Below are 14,480 nucleotides of genomic sequence, written 5' to 3'. Positions count from 1 at the left end.
GAAAGGTGGCTTGGTGTTCTCAGAAAGAGCAGCATGTGGAAAGTTGGCCGGGTCCCGCTCACCCCACTGGGGGTGCTGGGCTGTAGGGAGCGATGGTCTGAGTGAGTGGAAAGGAACCGGGCTGGGTGGAGCTCCTGGTGTGGACCCAGCGCCGCCGCAGTTCCGCAGTGAGTGTGGAACCCCGCCCCAGGAGGCCTGTCTGAGTCCCTTGCGTTTGCCCTCCCGGCTCCACCTCAAGTGGGACCCGAGACTGGGGCAGGTTTCCAGGAGCCTCCTCTGGCCACGTAACAGTATGGCGGAGCTGGGGGTTCGTGGGAGAGTCTCCAAATAGAGCAGCGATCTGGGTGTTGCTGGGCACGGATAGGGCTTTCCCCACGGTCCTCCAGCCTCCAGGGTCCACAGGCTTGTCACTAGGGAGACACAGAATTCCTGGGCCCACGGGTCCGGCCATGCAGCCAGGGACCCAACAAAAGGGAACATCCACATAGCCCCAAATTAAAGTTGCCTCCAATTCTGTGTCTTTTCTATTTATTTCTTCTCAGATTTACCCAAGTAGATTGCTGCAATATTTTCTAGGCTTTTATAGAAGAGTAAGGTGCAATTGGCTAGTGATGTTCTTCAGTAATACCATAAAAACATCTGTTCACTAGCTTGCAGATCTGTCTTTTCATGTTATCATCTAGTAAGGTAGGTATGTGACTTTCAGTAGGTGAAGTTTACACGGACGTAAAAATACTAGCCCATGGTCCCATGAAGTTTGAAATTCCAGCCCTGCCGTGGTCACATGTTCCTGGGGGGAGTCGGGAACTTGACTACTTATCAGTGAATTATTTCACTGGGGAAGGCACATCCGGTTCCCAGGCAGAGGGAGCCCACGCATGCGGTGATGCCCAAACCTTTCGCTTGGACACGGTTCACTTGGCTTGTAATCACATTGCATGGGTCAGGGCAAGTCACCTGCGAAACCTGACACGTGTGACCTTCCCCCAGCAGCACCGGGAGCCACATGGCAGCCGAGCCAGTCCTGCAGGACAGGGGTGAATGTGAGAACACCCCGGGCCATTACAGTGTGTGTCATTTTGAAGAGTTTTGGTCTCGTCCCTAGGTTCGTATTAATATGTGCGCATCTGCCACACTGCGGAAATGATCGCTTTTCCTGCCGGGCGTCAGTTTCACCTGTCGGGCTCTCTACAAATCACACTGAGGCACCTGTCGGGGCGGAGGAAGGGCTCCACAGAGGAGAGTGAAGTGACAGGTTGTTAACTGTGAAGTCCTTACGAGCTATTTTGGTGTTTTTCTTCTTTTCTTCCCCATCCACTGTTCCCTCCTCCTGTTGGTTGTTAGCAGGAGCCCACAGCGCACACTCCGGTCCGGGTGGTTTAAATTCCTAAGCTCAGCACTTGTTCCGAAGCTGCCCTCCCTGTGTGCTGATCCCCGCTCGTCATTTCAGGCCAGGAGGCTGGATTCTCTCAACTCGCTGCCTCTCTGGTACAGCGCCCCACACCCTCCCGGCCCCGGCTTTCCTTCCATCGTCCACATGTGTGCGCCAGCCTGCCGGCGAGTAAACAAACGCAGGTGACGTCACGGACAGACGCAGCTGGAACCCCCGCTCGCCCACGGCCTCCTCTGGGTCGTGTGCTTTTGCTCACGGTGGAGATTAGTGTTTCCTGGAAAACCCAGAGGCAGTTACTTCTGCCATTTTGAAACAGCAGGGCTGAGCCCCAGATGCCCGGGTTCCTGGAGTCTGGTCTGATGAAGCACAGAGGGAGGGAAGGGGTGCGGGCGGATGGTCGGGGGAGGCTGAGGTTTGTAAATCCTGTGGAGGTGGACGGCAGAGGGGCAGTTTGGAAAATGGGTACGCCCCCCAGAGACCCGGGGGTCAGTGCGGTGAGATAGTGACAGAATCGGGAAGGATTAGATGGACGGCATTGTGAGGTCACCTGTCCCGAACTCTGACCCCCGTGTAGGGTGTATGTTGTTCTACCCAATTCTCCTTCAGAGAAGAGCCCCCCAACCCCCCTACAAGGTCGTGTATTCCAGCTTGGCACCGACACCTGAGTCAAATGTCCTTTTGGGTTCCATGGCACCTGCCCTGTCTGTTGGGTGAGGCCGAGAGGGAGGCACAGCTGTGATTTTACAGCCTGGTGTCCTTTCCCTGCACGTTTGTCCCCAGGCTGTCCCCTGTGGCTGACTCCAGCTCTGCCAGGGATGAGCTAATCCAGCTCGGAGTCAGCACAGATGAAATGAAGGGGTGTCGGAGGTGATAAGGGGCTCGCCCAAGGTGACAGAGCCCAGGAGTGGGGGAGGCAGAGCCGGAGGGACAGACATCCACCCCCAGGAAGCCCCTTCCTCTGGAGACCACGTGCAAGGAACCGCTCTGAGAACACATCCGGGTTGGACCGAGGCCGCAGAGTCAACAACAGGTTCCGAGCCCAGTGTCTGACCAAAAACAAAGTTATTTTGTGAGTCAGTGAAAAGTAGACAGAAAGAGTGAAAAAGCCTGTGGGGACAGATTCCCTTTGTCTTGTAAACTCATCCAGCTATTTTAGGCTCCTTCGGAGCGTGTGTGATGTGGAAACACTGAATCGTAGCTGCACAGACGAAGTGGTCCCTGTTCCCAGCGAGCGCCGGAAGGCCTGCATCGGAAGGTCACCTGGACGGTCTGGCAGAACAGAGTGCAGGCAGCTGTGGGAACCTGCAGCTTGCTGGGTCGGCGAGAGACGGGGCCGCCCCTGCTGGGGGTCCCGGCCACTTCGCGGACCTTAGCAGCGAGGCCCAAGGCATGGGTCAGGCTGTGGCGTGGTGTGTTCTGCTCCACGGGTGAGGTGACAGAGGCCCAAGGGAGGAGGAGGACGCTCAGACGAGCCCCGCTGGCTCTGGAGCCCACTCTGCCGCCTCTCCCTGTCCCTCCAGGCCCGGGTTCCTGCCTCCCACTCCCAGGCTGGGATCCTGTCACTGCTGTGGGAGGGACAGCGGTGCCAACGGCTGTGCTGTTACACAAGACCTTTTCCCTCAAGTTAACCAGTCAGAACGCACGTCAGTTGAATGCAACTCTGTGTATATGGTGACGCTTCTAGACTTTCTGCATTTGGCAACGGCTGTTGTGGGGAAGAGTGTGTGTGTGTGGGGGGGTCCCTGCCTCGAGGGACAGCTGTCTGGTGACCCATGCGAATTCCCTAACAGGGTGTCAGAACCGAGTCCAGTGAAACCCCAGCCTCTACCATTCTTCCCAGCTTCATTCAGAGAGACAGACCAGAATTCTACTATGCTTATTGTAAAAACTAAATGTATTGGGGTGACACTGATTACTAAAATTACATAGGTTTCAAGTGCACAGTTCTATGATACGTGATCAGCACACTGCATTGTATGCCCAGCACCCAAAGTCAACTCTCCTCTCATTGCCGTGTATTTGACCCCTTGACTCCCCCGTCCCCCGTCCCTCTGGTCACCCCCACACTGTGGTCTGTGTCTGTGAGTTTTTGGTTCTCCAAATGAGAAGCTCTGTGATTATCTTATGATCTGCACTAATGTATTTTTTTTTGGCTGGGGGTTATGAATGAGTCGTATTTTGCAGATTGGTTGAAGAATAGTAATTATCTTTAAAAAGGCTGAATTGACTGATATTCTTCTCACCTGCGAGAAGGACCCTGTGAAAGCACATTTCTATGTGGAGAGAAGGGGGAGGTTCCAAGCGGCAACCTGGTTGCTGTTTTATTTTGGATGCCTAAGAAGAATGACTATTAAATAGAGTCACATCTGTGAAGGGGAAGCTTCACCTTGGACTTCCCGCTGACCCTGCTGCTTTGCCCATCCCCCCATGTGGGTACGTCTTGGAACTGCGGTGGAAGCAAATGAGGAGGAAGAGGCTGTTGGGCGGGGCAGCGGCAGGAATTAAAGGTAGAAAGCTCACTCGCTAGCTCCTTCAGACACGACGCAGGGTGGCGTCACCGCTGTAAGGGCTTGTCCCCTCTGCCCGAGTTCGTGGTGCAGCCCTAACCTGTGGTTGGTTCTTGGAGCCTCGAATGCTGGCGTGACTCTTACTGAATTGAAGTTGTCACTGCTGCATTGAAATTGTCCTTTACTGCGGAAGCCCTGAATAGGCATGTTGCGTCTTGTGATTGTCATTTAAGTGAATGTATCATGTTTTAAAATTAAAAATGGCTATCTTTTCCTGGAGCTATGAAGCCCGTCACAAAATTAATGGCTACTGAGTGAGATAGGCATTTCCATTAACTTCTGTGGATATTGGTCAGATAAGCTCTGAGATGGATGATCGTATTCTGAAATCTTCATTAGGCGAGTTCTTTGCTGCTCTGGGTAACTCAGCGAGGGGTTTCCAGCCCCCGGAAAGCGCGGCTGCTGCCGTGATCTAACGGGAGGCCTCTCTCGGGAGGGTCGACGTCGGATTTTGTCTGCCTTTGCTGCACCGAGGGTATTATTGTGTGAAGTGCGTTCAGGGTTCTCAGTCAGATATAACTTTCCTCCATCACTTTGTCTCTTCCACGGCATGTCTAATGTGTCTCGTGTTTAAAGGTACAAAGTCATCGGTTTGTGGGAAAAGAAGCTAAAACAGCCCTGACCGCAGACTCCCCTTCTGCCAACAGAAAACGAGTGATAACTGCATAGCGGTTGGATGCATGTTTCTGCAGTTGTTCACGGGGTCGTGCCTGTGTGTGCGCGTGCAAACAGACATGCCTGCAGGCACGCGCACCTACACGCATTCCTCTTCCTCCCTGCTCGCCCCTTCCCCACCCTCTGGGCTCCTCTCCTTTTTTAAAAAAATATATTTTATTGATTATGCCCTTACAGTTCTATTTCCCCCTTCATTCCCCTCCACCCTGCACACCCCCTTCCTCACCATTTCCCCCTTTAGTTCATGACCACGTGACTCAAGTTCTTTAGATTCTATATTTCCCCTACTATTCCTGCCCTCCCCCATCTATTTTCTACCTACCGTCTATGCTACTTATTCTCTGTACCTTCTCCCCCCTTCTCTTCCCACTCCCCTGTTGCTAACCCCCCATGTGATCTTCATTTCTATGGTTCTGCTCCTGATCTAGCTGTCCTCTTAGTTTGCTTTTGTTTTAGGTGTGGTTGTTAATAACTGTGAGTTTGCTGTCCTTTCACTGTTCATCTTTTTTATCTTCTTTTTCTTAGGTAAGTCCCTTTAACATTTCATATAATAAGGGCTTGGTGATGATGAACTCCTTGAATTTGACCTTATCTGAGAAGCATTTTATCTGCCCTTGCATTCTAAATGAAAGCTTTGCTGGATAGAGCAATCTTGGTTGTAGGTCTTTGGATTTCATGACTTGGAATACTTCTTTCCAGCCCCTTCTTGCCTGTAGGGTCTCTTGAGAAATCTGCTGACAGTCTGATGGGGACTCCTTTGTAGGTGACTGTCCCCTCACCTCTTGCTGCTTCTAGGATTCTCTCCTTCATTTTAATCTTGGCTAATATAATGATGTTGTGTCTTGGTGTGTTCCTTCTTGGGTCCAAGTTTTTTGGGACTCTCTGAGCTTCCTGGATTTCCTGGAAGTCTATTTTCTTTGCCAGCTTGGGGAAATTCTCCTTTATTATTGTTCAAATAAGTTTTCCACTCATGGCTGTTCTTCTTCCCCTTCTGGTACCCCTATAATTCGGATGTTGGAACGTTTAAAGATGTCCTGGAGGTTCCTAAGCCTTTCCTCAGTTTTTTGAATTCTTGTTTCTTCATCCTTTTCTGTTTGGTCATTTTTTTTTCCTCTTTCTGGTCCACTCCCTTGATTTGAGTCCCAGTTTCCTTTCCATTGCTATTGGTTTCCTGTGCATTGCCCTTCATTTCAATTAGTTTAGCCTTCATATGTTCCTCTAATTTGTGACTAAAATCAACCAGTTCTGTGAGCATCCTGATCACCAGTGTTTTGAACTGTGCATCTGAAAGTTTGGCCATTTCTTCATCACTTAGATTTATCAGCTCTGGGGCTCTGAGTTGTTCTTGAGCCATGTTTTGATCTGTTCGTGCCTGTTACGTTTGAGGGTCGGAGCCATAGTTGTTCACGAGGGCGGGGCCACCCAGGTCGCTGGTTTATGACGCTGTATGTGGGGGCGGGGTCAGAGAGGGACAATGGCGGTCCCCTCTGCTGCTTCCTGCCACTGGGGCCTGCATGGTCTGTCTCACCGCTCGCTCCTTCTCGGGTTTATCTGCTCGAGAATGTGTGACCGCGGTCCGCCTGCCGACTTGCGCCCTCAGTGGGTCCGCCCGCTTCTCCACACCTGGGATCCGCCCACGGCTGCCTGGGCGCCTGGGTCGTGTGCCCTGGTCGGTCCGGTGGATCTTTCCTGCCCGACCCCGCTCTGCTGTTGGTTCTGCCCCTCTTACCGGTTTGGCTAAAGGGTTCATTGTTGTCAGACTTCCATGTAGTTCAATTTTCTGTGGTTTGGCTGCGTTTTTGTTGCTAAAAGTTTGTTGTTTTTAAACTTGGTTGTGAGAGAAGGTGCAGTGCTCCCACCCACGCCTCCATCTTGGCGGAAGTCTCCTGGGCTCCTCTCCTTAACAGGAGCGCCGTGATAGCGCCAGAGGAGAGAGGCCGCACCGTGTGCTGGGCCTGTGGCATTTCTCCCCCCGGGGGTGGGGTACGTGGTCCAGCACGTTGTCCTGTCCCCTTCGCCCTTCTCCCACTGCCGAGGTTCCATAAAGGCAGGCTGCGCTTGCTTCTCTGTGTCCCTAGCAGCCACCCCAGGACCCCACCCAGAACAAGCCCCCAGGTTTGTAAAAGCCCCAGGGGCCCTTCTGCCCCCTCCCCGTGTCCCCGGAGACTGGCCCTCGCTCTCCGCGGCTTTGGGCTCCAGTGGATGGTGAGTGCGAGCTTCCCTGGGCTTCTCTGTGCGGCCGTTCGGGGGAGACTTCTCCCGCAGTTCCGTGTCGTTTCAGCCCCATCTGACCTCAGTCTCCTGGAATTTTCTTTAAAGCGTCTGCATGGTGGTGGGACTTGCTCCTTCCCCTGCTGTCACTGGAACAAGATGTCGGTGTCCTGGTGACACCGTGATGAGGTCCAAGGGCCTCTGCTCCTCTCCCCTCTGGTTCCGGCCCAGCGTTTCGGAAGTGCTTTCAGCCACGTTTGCAGTTTCTTTGGTCTGTAACTTGGAAGTTCATTTTTCTTCCAGTTTTGCAGTAAGTATTCTCCAAAATGACACCCTGGACACCTTGGTGCTCGCAGTCTGACGCTGCCCCGTCACAAAGCACCTCCTCCTGGGCCTGCCGGCCTCGCGGCCTGGACAGCAGGGTCCAGCTGGTGACGCGGGTTCCCTTCAGAAGTAGGTGATGATCCTGATGTCACCGATGGGTCTGAATGTCACTGTCCCTGATACGTATTCGTGTGTTATTTGAAGGTGGCTGAATATTGTCCGGCTCCTTGGTCAGTGTCCAGATTAACTGGACATGTAGAAAAAGCAGTGGTAACTTTAAGGGGGCCTGGTCCTGGCGCCTCTGAAAATGCGGTCTTCATCACTGTTAGCAGCACGCGAGTGGCTCAGCGGCCTTGTCACTGGTGTGGAGACGTGTTTGCCATACAGCACCGTGTTTTTTCACCTGTGGCCGCAGGAAGGGGAGAATATTTTCTACCTGGCGGTGGAGGACATAGACCCGGACACCGAGCTGCTGGTCGGCTACCTGGACAGCGACATGGAGGCCGACGAGGACGAGCCGCCCGTCGCCACAGGGGCCCCGGACGGGGAAGGTAAACACACCCTGGGATCTGGGAGAGTGGGAGTGGGGGTGGGGGCCGCGCTGGGTGCAGCAGGGCCGCCTTGTCTGGGGTGTGCTCTGCACTGCTGTCCGGGTGAGGCCTCGTGCACGGCTTTCTTCCCGGGGGGTGGGGAGCGGGCTGGTGCATGGGGGTGGGAATGCGCCCTGCATCGTGGCCATGGCCCCAGGAAGCTCCCCGCTGTCCCTGTTCCTTGGGGCAACCAGGAGTGAGGACCCACACTCCAGCCCAGCACTGTGACCTGCCAAGTCACTGCCTGTCTGACACTCCCCTGCACACGGGGACAGAGGGCCGGAGGGGCTACTCCGGGGCCTCGCTCTCACTGGGGAGTCTTTGAAAACCCGAAGCTTCTGGATACCGCCCTTCGCTCTGACCATGGAGGCCTGCGGGGCTGCTGGGGTGCCCTGGTGGGGTAACCAACACCCTGAGGACCGTGGGTCGGACCCACCCTGATCCCTCTGCACCTGAACCCGCACCCGGGAGAGAGTACCTCTCGCTGTGTGTCAGCAGCAGGTGTCACGGGCCGATTCCCCTCTGCTGGGCTTTGCTCCTGGGGGGGCGGAGGCAGGGACCTGTGAGTGACCTTAAGGGGTCCTCCGGCCCTGTGATCATCTGGCACTCATTACAGGGCACCTCTCCACTGCGTTCTCGAGACCACTTCTGGGGTGACCCCGCCTCTGTAGTCTTCGACGGGAATTCTACAGGAATTCTCCCCGTCGTTGGCTGAGAACGTGGGTGTGTTCTCGGCTTGGCCGTCCGATGTTCGTGGCCTTATTTCGCTCGGAGAGTTACAGGGAAGCCACAGCCGGCTGGCTGCTCTGCTTTGCAGAGATGCATGATGCCGCCTGGAGTGTCAGAGGCTGAGTGACGGGAACTATTTTTGCATTGTTTCATGGTTTGTTTTTTGTCTTTGCATTTATTCTCTGCCTCCGTTGCCCCCAAGCATGTTGTTACTCGTGTCCCTTATTTAAATTTAAAATCTCCTACTGACATATTACTCCCCGTATTTTTCTTTTGTTAAAAAATATCCATTTTCATTTTTGTGTGTGTGTGTGTGTGTGTGAAAAGAATCAACAGAAAGTGGATTTTTAAAACATATGATTTAGGTACTTAGAATGCTGCTGGTTTTGTCTTAGACTTTGGAGTTTAGTTTAACCAAACCCAAACCGAAACAACCAAATCACCAGCAAAAGAAACAAAGAAAACCGCCCAGATGTCCAACAATGGAGAGTTTTGTTAACTCAGTTACGGTACCTTCGTTTAAGTGTTTCTCTCATCCTTCCATTTCAAATGGAACAAAAGAGCAGCAGGCAACACTGCGTGTAGAGCGTGACTGTGAGTGGGCTGCTCGTGAACACGTGGCGCGTGAGACACGGGTGTGCAGAGCGCACGCCTTCACCGTCACGGGATTGTGGGTCACGTTTATCTCCTCCACATTCTCTGTTTCCCAAATCTAATCTCGTGTGATCATCAGAAAAATATGTTATGGGAACACACACCCGGGCCCACTGGGCAGAGCCGTGTCTGAGGGTCCGACCAACCGGACCGCCTCCGCTGTGTCTGAGCCTGCTCTGTGGGGGTCACTCCCCGGAGAGGGGACGTCCCCCTTGGTGACTCGGCACAGTTTTTCTCGGCTGGATTTGTCTCTCTGTGCGGCTAACCGTGACCTCGAGACGACCCATTTCAGGGAAAACTTCTATTTTCCAATTCTGTAATTGTGGTATAATAGCTCTTGGATGTGAACAGTTAGTATCACGGGGAGAATTAAAAATTGTTGGACTTGTGATAATTTGGTAGAACCCAAGTGAAATGATTAAAAAAACAATGCATTTCTCTCTAGTAACACTTCCCATTATTTTTCGTGGATAAACTATTAATACTGGTAGAGACTGTAAGTCTCTTCAGTGCTGATGCCATTGAACAGAATTAATGGGACTTTAAAGTGAGGGGAAGCCGATCAGAGCTGGTGGCTTTCGTCCGATCGACCCTCCCCTTCCTCACGGCAGACGGCCTGGGCTGTGACGAGGACCACGCCTGTCCGCAGTGCGAATCCAGCTTCACCAGCGAGGAGGTCCTGGCCGAGCACCTCCTCAGCCTGCACCGCACGCCCGGCGAGGAGAAGGAGCCCAAGTGCCAGGGCTGCGGGAAGACGTTCCCGGTGAAGCAGGCCCTGCAGAGACAGTGCGTACCTGGAGGGCGGCCTCCCTCCCACTCGGGCCCCGACCTGCGTGTGTGTGAGTGCGTGTGTGCGTGTGTGCGAGGCAGAGACAGAGTGGGGAGGTCAAGTGTTCCAATGTCACTGCCATCGACTCGTCTTTTCTTCGTTCAGGAGGTTGACTTTGGAAACGTTCTGGTCGGGGATTGCACAAGCCAACAGTGCTAATGTGCATTCGTCCCTTTGCCACTTCTAACAGTGAATCATGGGATCACGCCTCTGGAACTAGATACGCAAAGTGTAGCGAGTGCTCTGAGGGCAGGTGTCGGCTGTCTGCAGCCACTTCCCGCTGAGAGCAGCCCAGGAAGAGTGTGGGGCTGGACGGGTGCAGAGCAGAGCGAGCGGGGCCGGCGTGGGAGGGGGGCGCGTTTGCGTCCTGGTGCCTTTGGAGGAGTCGTTTGGGGGAGTGTGCAAGGACATGAGCGCAACCCTTTACCACTTTATTCATCTATTAACAGCACATAAATTTATTCTTTTACTGAAGCAGCTTACGGTACCGTCAATTATTAAAAGTGAGAAAGTGGATACATATATTTGCAAACTTTTATTTTTAACAGAACGTCACTTTGCATACGAGCAAGAAATCTTTAACATAGACTTCATGTTTCGTTTTTTCTTAGTCATTAAAGTAAAATTCTGAGATTTGCCGCATTTGAAATATGCCACGTTTCACGAGACTATTGCTATATGATGTATACATCCATTTCGGCTTAGCTGAAATTCAAGATGAAGAATTTCTGCTCAAAACTTAAACTGAAATATGTTAAACTTTTATAATAGCAAGAGATTAAACATCTGGAAATTCTGTTATAAGCGCTTTAAAAAAAACAAGGGCTACACACTTTAAAGCTGTGTTCCAGTCAGCTTTTATTGAATTTAGCATTATCTATTCCACACCAAAGACACTTTTGCTAAAAATCTCCAAGGGCCCAAGACGGAATGGAAAAAGCGATCACACGACTTAATTTGAAACGGGTATCTTTGTAAGTTTTGATCTTGGACTTGCGGTTTTCGCTGCTCGTCTTGCCGTCTCCCCTCAGCGCTCTTCAGTGTCCTGCGAAAACCAGTCAGAAGGACTCTTCCAGAAGTTTCCAGTGCTCCGCCTGTGACCCCCCCTTCAGTTCAGTGTCCAGGTTTGTGTCTGGGTGGGCCAAGGGCTGTCCCAGGGCAGCGGGTCTTTCGGGGGGCCCACGCTCAGGGTCTTCGTGAGTTAGCATCGTGGCCTCCGGAATTGAGCCGATTTTCCCCCACCTGCCCAGGTGAGGCGTGCTGGGGGGCGTGCGTCACAGCTCCTCCCCCGGCCCCTTCCCCTGTCCCGCAGTTGCGAGAAGCACCAGGAGCCCTGCCGGAGCAGAGCCAGGTTCGTGTGCAAGGCTGGCAGCTGCGGGAAGCGGCTGAGGAGCAGGGACGCCCTGAGAAGACACCAGGAGACCGTCCACGCCGGTGAGGAGTGCAGGGTGTGGCCTCGGTCTGCCGCTGGCGCTGTGGAGCGGAGAGCGGGTCGCAGGCAGACGTGGGTGCTGGCTGTGGTGATTTCCTGTCACCTGCCACTGTCTCCTTGCTGAGGTGATTTCGGCAGCATTGTCATTTTCCCGTCGCGTTCATCGAGACCGGAAACCTGCACCGGTGTCCAGCTGGACTGACGCACTCGAGTTAGCGTTTCTGCGTGGTGGTTGGTTAGGCTTCGCCCTGCGACCTGCTCCCTTTAGCAGGCTGGAACTACCCAGTGGTGCCCTCTGCCCTCCCGTGTTTACGGGAGGGTCCTGTGTTTGTGGCCTCGACTTCCCTCTGTTGGGGAACATGCCGACTACATTTGAGATGGGAGTTGGTGAGTAAAGCAGAGCCTGTCAGAGTCCTTCTCCATCCTGTTGGAGATCCCGGTAGCAGATCCTGGCTGGTGGCTCCACGGGAGCCACCGTGGAGCCGGCCTGTCACTCAGGTGTTGGCTGCTTAGCCCCCGGTGCCGGGCGTTGGTCCGGGGACGGAATCCACCGTGCCTCGCAGAGCAGGGAGGGTGGCGGCCTCGCCAGGGCGACGTCCCTCCCCGGATCCTGTCCTGGAAGGAGGCGGAGGTCCGCGGGGCCCCTCTTCGGTACCCACGCTTTCCTCACGTGCTTCCTGTTGCCCTTGGCTTCCGGGAAGAGGGTGGGATGGTCTTTCCGGACACGAGGGCCCTGGCTGTCTCTTTTCCCATCCTGGGGCCTCGCATTCGGGACACAGGGTCACGGTGTCAGCCTCGGTCCCCCATGGTGTCCTTGGATGCTGAGGTCCTAGACAATGGTATGAGTGTGTGTACTGGCCCCCATGTGGCACCCGACCTGGGCCGCACGGTAGGTGTGCTCAGTGAGAGCGCAGGTGGGAGAAGGAACGGCCTCACGGAACAGCTGCAGGGCGGCGCCCATTGCGCAGACCCGCGGGGCGCTGCCTCCTTCCCCTTGGAGCAACCTGGCTGATTGAAGGGAGCTGGCGTTTTTTTCTTTTCTTTTTTTATTGTCGTTCTAGTGCAGTTGTCTCCATTTTCCCACTACCAACTTCCCCCACCCCACTAGCCCCACCTCCCACCCTCAGTCCTTTCCCACTTTGGCTTTGTCCACGGGTCCTTCGTTCACGTCCCTGGAAGACCCTTCCCCTTCCGCGCTCACTGTTCCTGGGCCTTCCCTCGGCTGGCGAAGGCAGGCCTGGCTTTTCGTTGGACCTGTTTCCATAGACTTTTGAAAAGCTATTGTGTTTGAAATGCTGTTCTTAATTTTCTCCATCTTGGTCTGTAACGTATTATAACAAATCTTTCTTGTCATTTGTAACGTTAACTCTGCTGAACTAAGTGAAAAGCCAGATGCTCGCGGAAACCGTCTCTGGAAACTCGGGTTCCCGCTCGCGACGGGCATGTGGTCTTCAGGCTGTCTTACATAAGCATCATTTCTTTGAGGCTTCTTGTAATTGGCCTTGGATATTGTCCTATTACTCATTCAGGAAACTCATGGTGATTCTGTAGGAAGTCGTTTGCAATATGAAGTTTTTGCTTTGCCATGCTGTGGGTCGTGTAAAACGCGGAGCTCTCTGTCTGCAGGCAAAGGTCGCCATGCCCACCCCCTGCTGGGGCTGGCTCACAGGCTGTCTCATTCCTAGCCTCTCCCTGGCTCCCCCTCCTCTGTGACTATACGGACCCTTGGAGGAGAGAATAGTCCATATTCCAAAGCAGAGCAGTGTCCCCCTGGGGGTTGTAGAACCCTGCACTAGAAATAGGCAGGTATTCCAGGAAAGAGAAGGTCTTGCCGCTTCTACCGCTGACGATGAGGAACGGTCGTTGCGAGTGCTTTGGGTTGAAGATGCTGAGAAGAGAGAAGCTGAATTTTTAAATAAGCACCACATTTTTCTGTAGAAATTGTACATGTGGGGGACAGGTTTTCAGACCAGCTTCTAGAAGCATGCGCAGCCCACCCGGTGCCGAAACTCGCAGTGACTAAGTGACTGTGTGTATACACTGTCCCACTGTTAATTAACCTGCCCTTGTAAGTACTGAGTTCCTACTGATGGACCTGAACACGGGAAAAGCAAAGTGGGATAAAGGCCAGTTGACATGGTGGGGGCGGTTCTCCTTGAACCTAGATGCTGGTAGGGTGGCAGGAATGTCCACGTCACCCAGCGGGAAACAGAGAGAGGGGGCTCCGATCCCCACTCCCCACCTCTGTCCTTGGTTCAGGTTCTGTGGCTGCCACCTGTGGGGGTTTGCGTTCCCGGGAGGCGGCGTCTGTCTGTGTGTGGGTGAGCTGTCGTAAACTGTCCCCGAGCTTCTTCTCGGAGGAGCCAGGACCCCAGGTCTCGAGTGAGGAGCGGAGGGTGTGAGCAGGGAGATGCAGAAGCACTGCCTCTGAAGCCCTCTCTGTCCTCACCTAAATCATGGTGGCCCTTGGTTTCTGTCGCAGGAGATCCGAAGAAAAAGCTCGTCTGCTCGGTGTGCAGTAAGAAGTGTTCTTCAGCCTCAAGCCTGCAGGAGCACAGGAAGGTCAGTAAGATCCGGGTGAAGGCTCATCAGAGTGGGAGGTTTTTAATGTCGCTGGTGGAGTCTGCTGTGGACATCTACGCTGATTTCTTTATATTGCAAAAGCAGGGCTTGTCATGAGCTTAAATACAAACGCAGTCTAACGTGCGAGACTCATCACAGGAGAGTGGGTTCTTCCAAAGACTATTTTGAGTTACTGTTCAGAATTGGTAGAAATGGTGTTCGAATGCAGCGTCCTGTCTGCTGAGTCCTCACCTACGAGCCCCGTGGGTTGCTGGTAGTTCATACCTTGGTAGATCTCCATCCTTCCTGGGTGTGGCGGAGCACAGCAGCTAAGTGGTCCCTGTGGGATATCGATGACCAACCGAGGAGCTCAGTGCAGTGTTTCTCCGTGACAGCGGAGCTCCTCTAACAGCCTTTCTGAAGCCGCAGGCAGCTGTGACTGGCCTCGTCTAGCTGGGGACATCTAATGTCTAATAGAGGTTGGTTGCAGTATTTTCAATTGCCAGTAGGTGGT

At 53.6% G+C, this 14,480-nt stretch overlaps 1 protein-coding gene across 1 annotated transcript in view; it reads left to right on the top strand.

Annotated features, from left to right (window-relative positions):
- Positions 1-14,480, top strand: part of PRDM5 (PR/SET domain 5) — an 81,397-nt gene that overhangs the window by 28,394 nt on the left and 38,523 nt on the right. The window contains exons 4-7 of the mRNA XM_053658739.1: positions 7,586-7,721; positions 9,755-9,929; positions 11,285-11,406; positions 13,887-13,966. Coding sequence (XP_053514714.1) covers positions 7,586-7,721; positions 9,755-9,929; positions 11,285-11,406; positions 13,887-13,966 — 513 coding nt within the window. The remainder of the gene's footprint in view (positions 1-7,585; positions 7,722-9,754; positions 9,930-11,284; positions 11,407-13,886; positions 13,967-14,480) is intronic.

The sequence above is a fragment of the Artibeus jamaicensis genome, unplaced genomic scaffold (genome assembly GCF_021234435.1).
Source record: "Artibeus jamaicensis isolate MK-2021 breed Jamaican fruit bat unplaced genomic scaffold, CSHL_Jam_final scaffold_537, whole genome shotgun sequence".
In the NCBI taxonomy this organism is placed as follows: domain Eukaryota; kingdom Metazoa; phylum Chordata; class Mammalia; order Chiroptera; family Phyllostomidae; genus Artibeus; species Artibeus jamaicensis.
The sequence above is the reverse complement of the archived record's forward strand: the minus strand, read 5'-3'. Positions and strand labels throughout refer to the sequence as shown.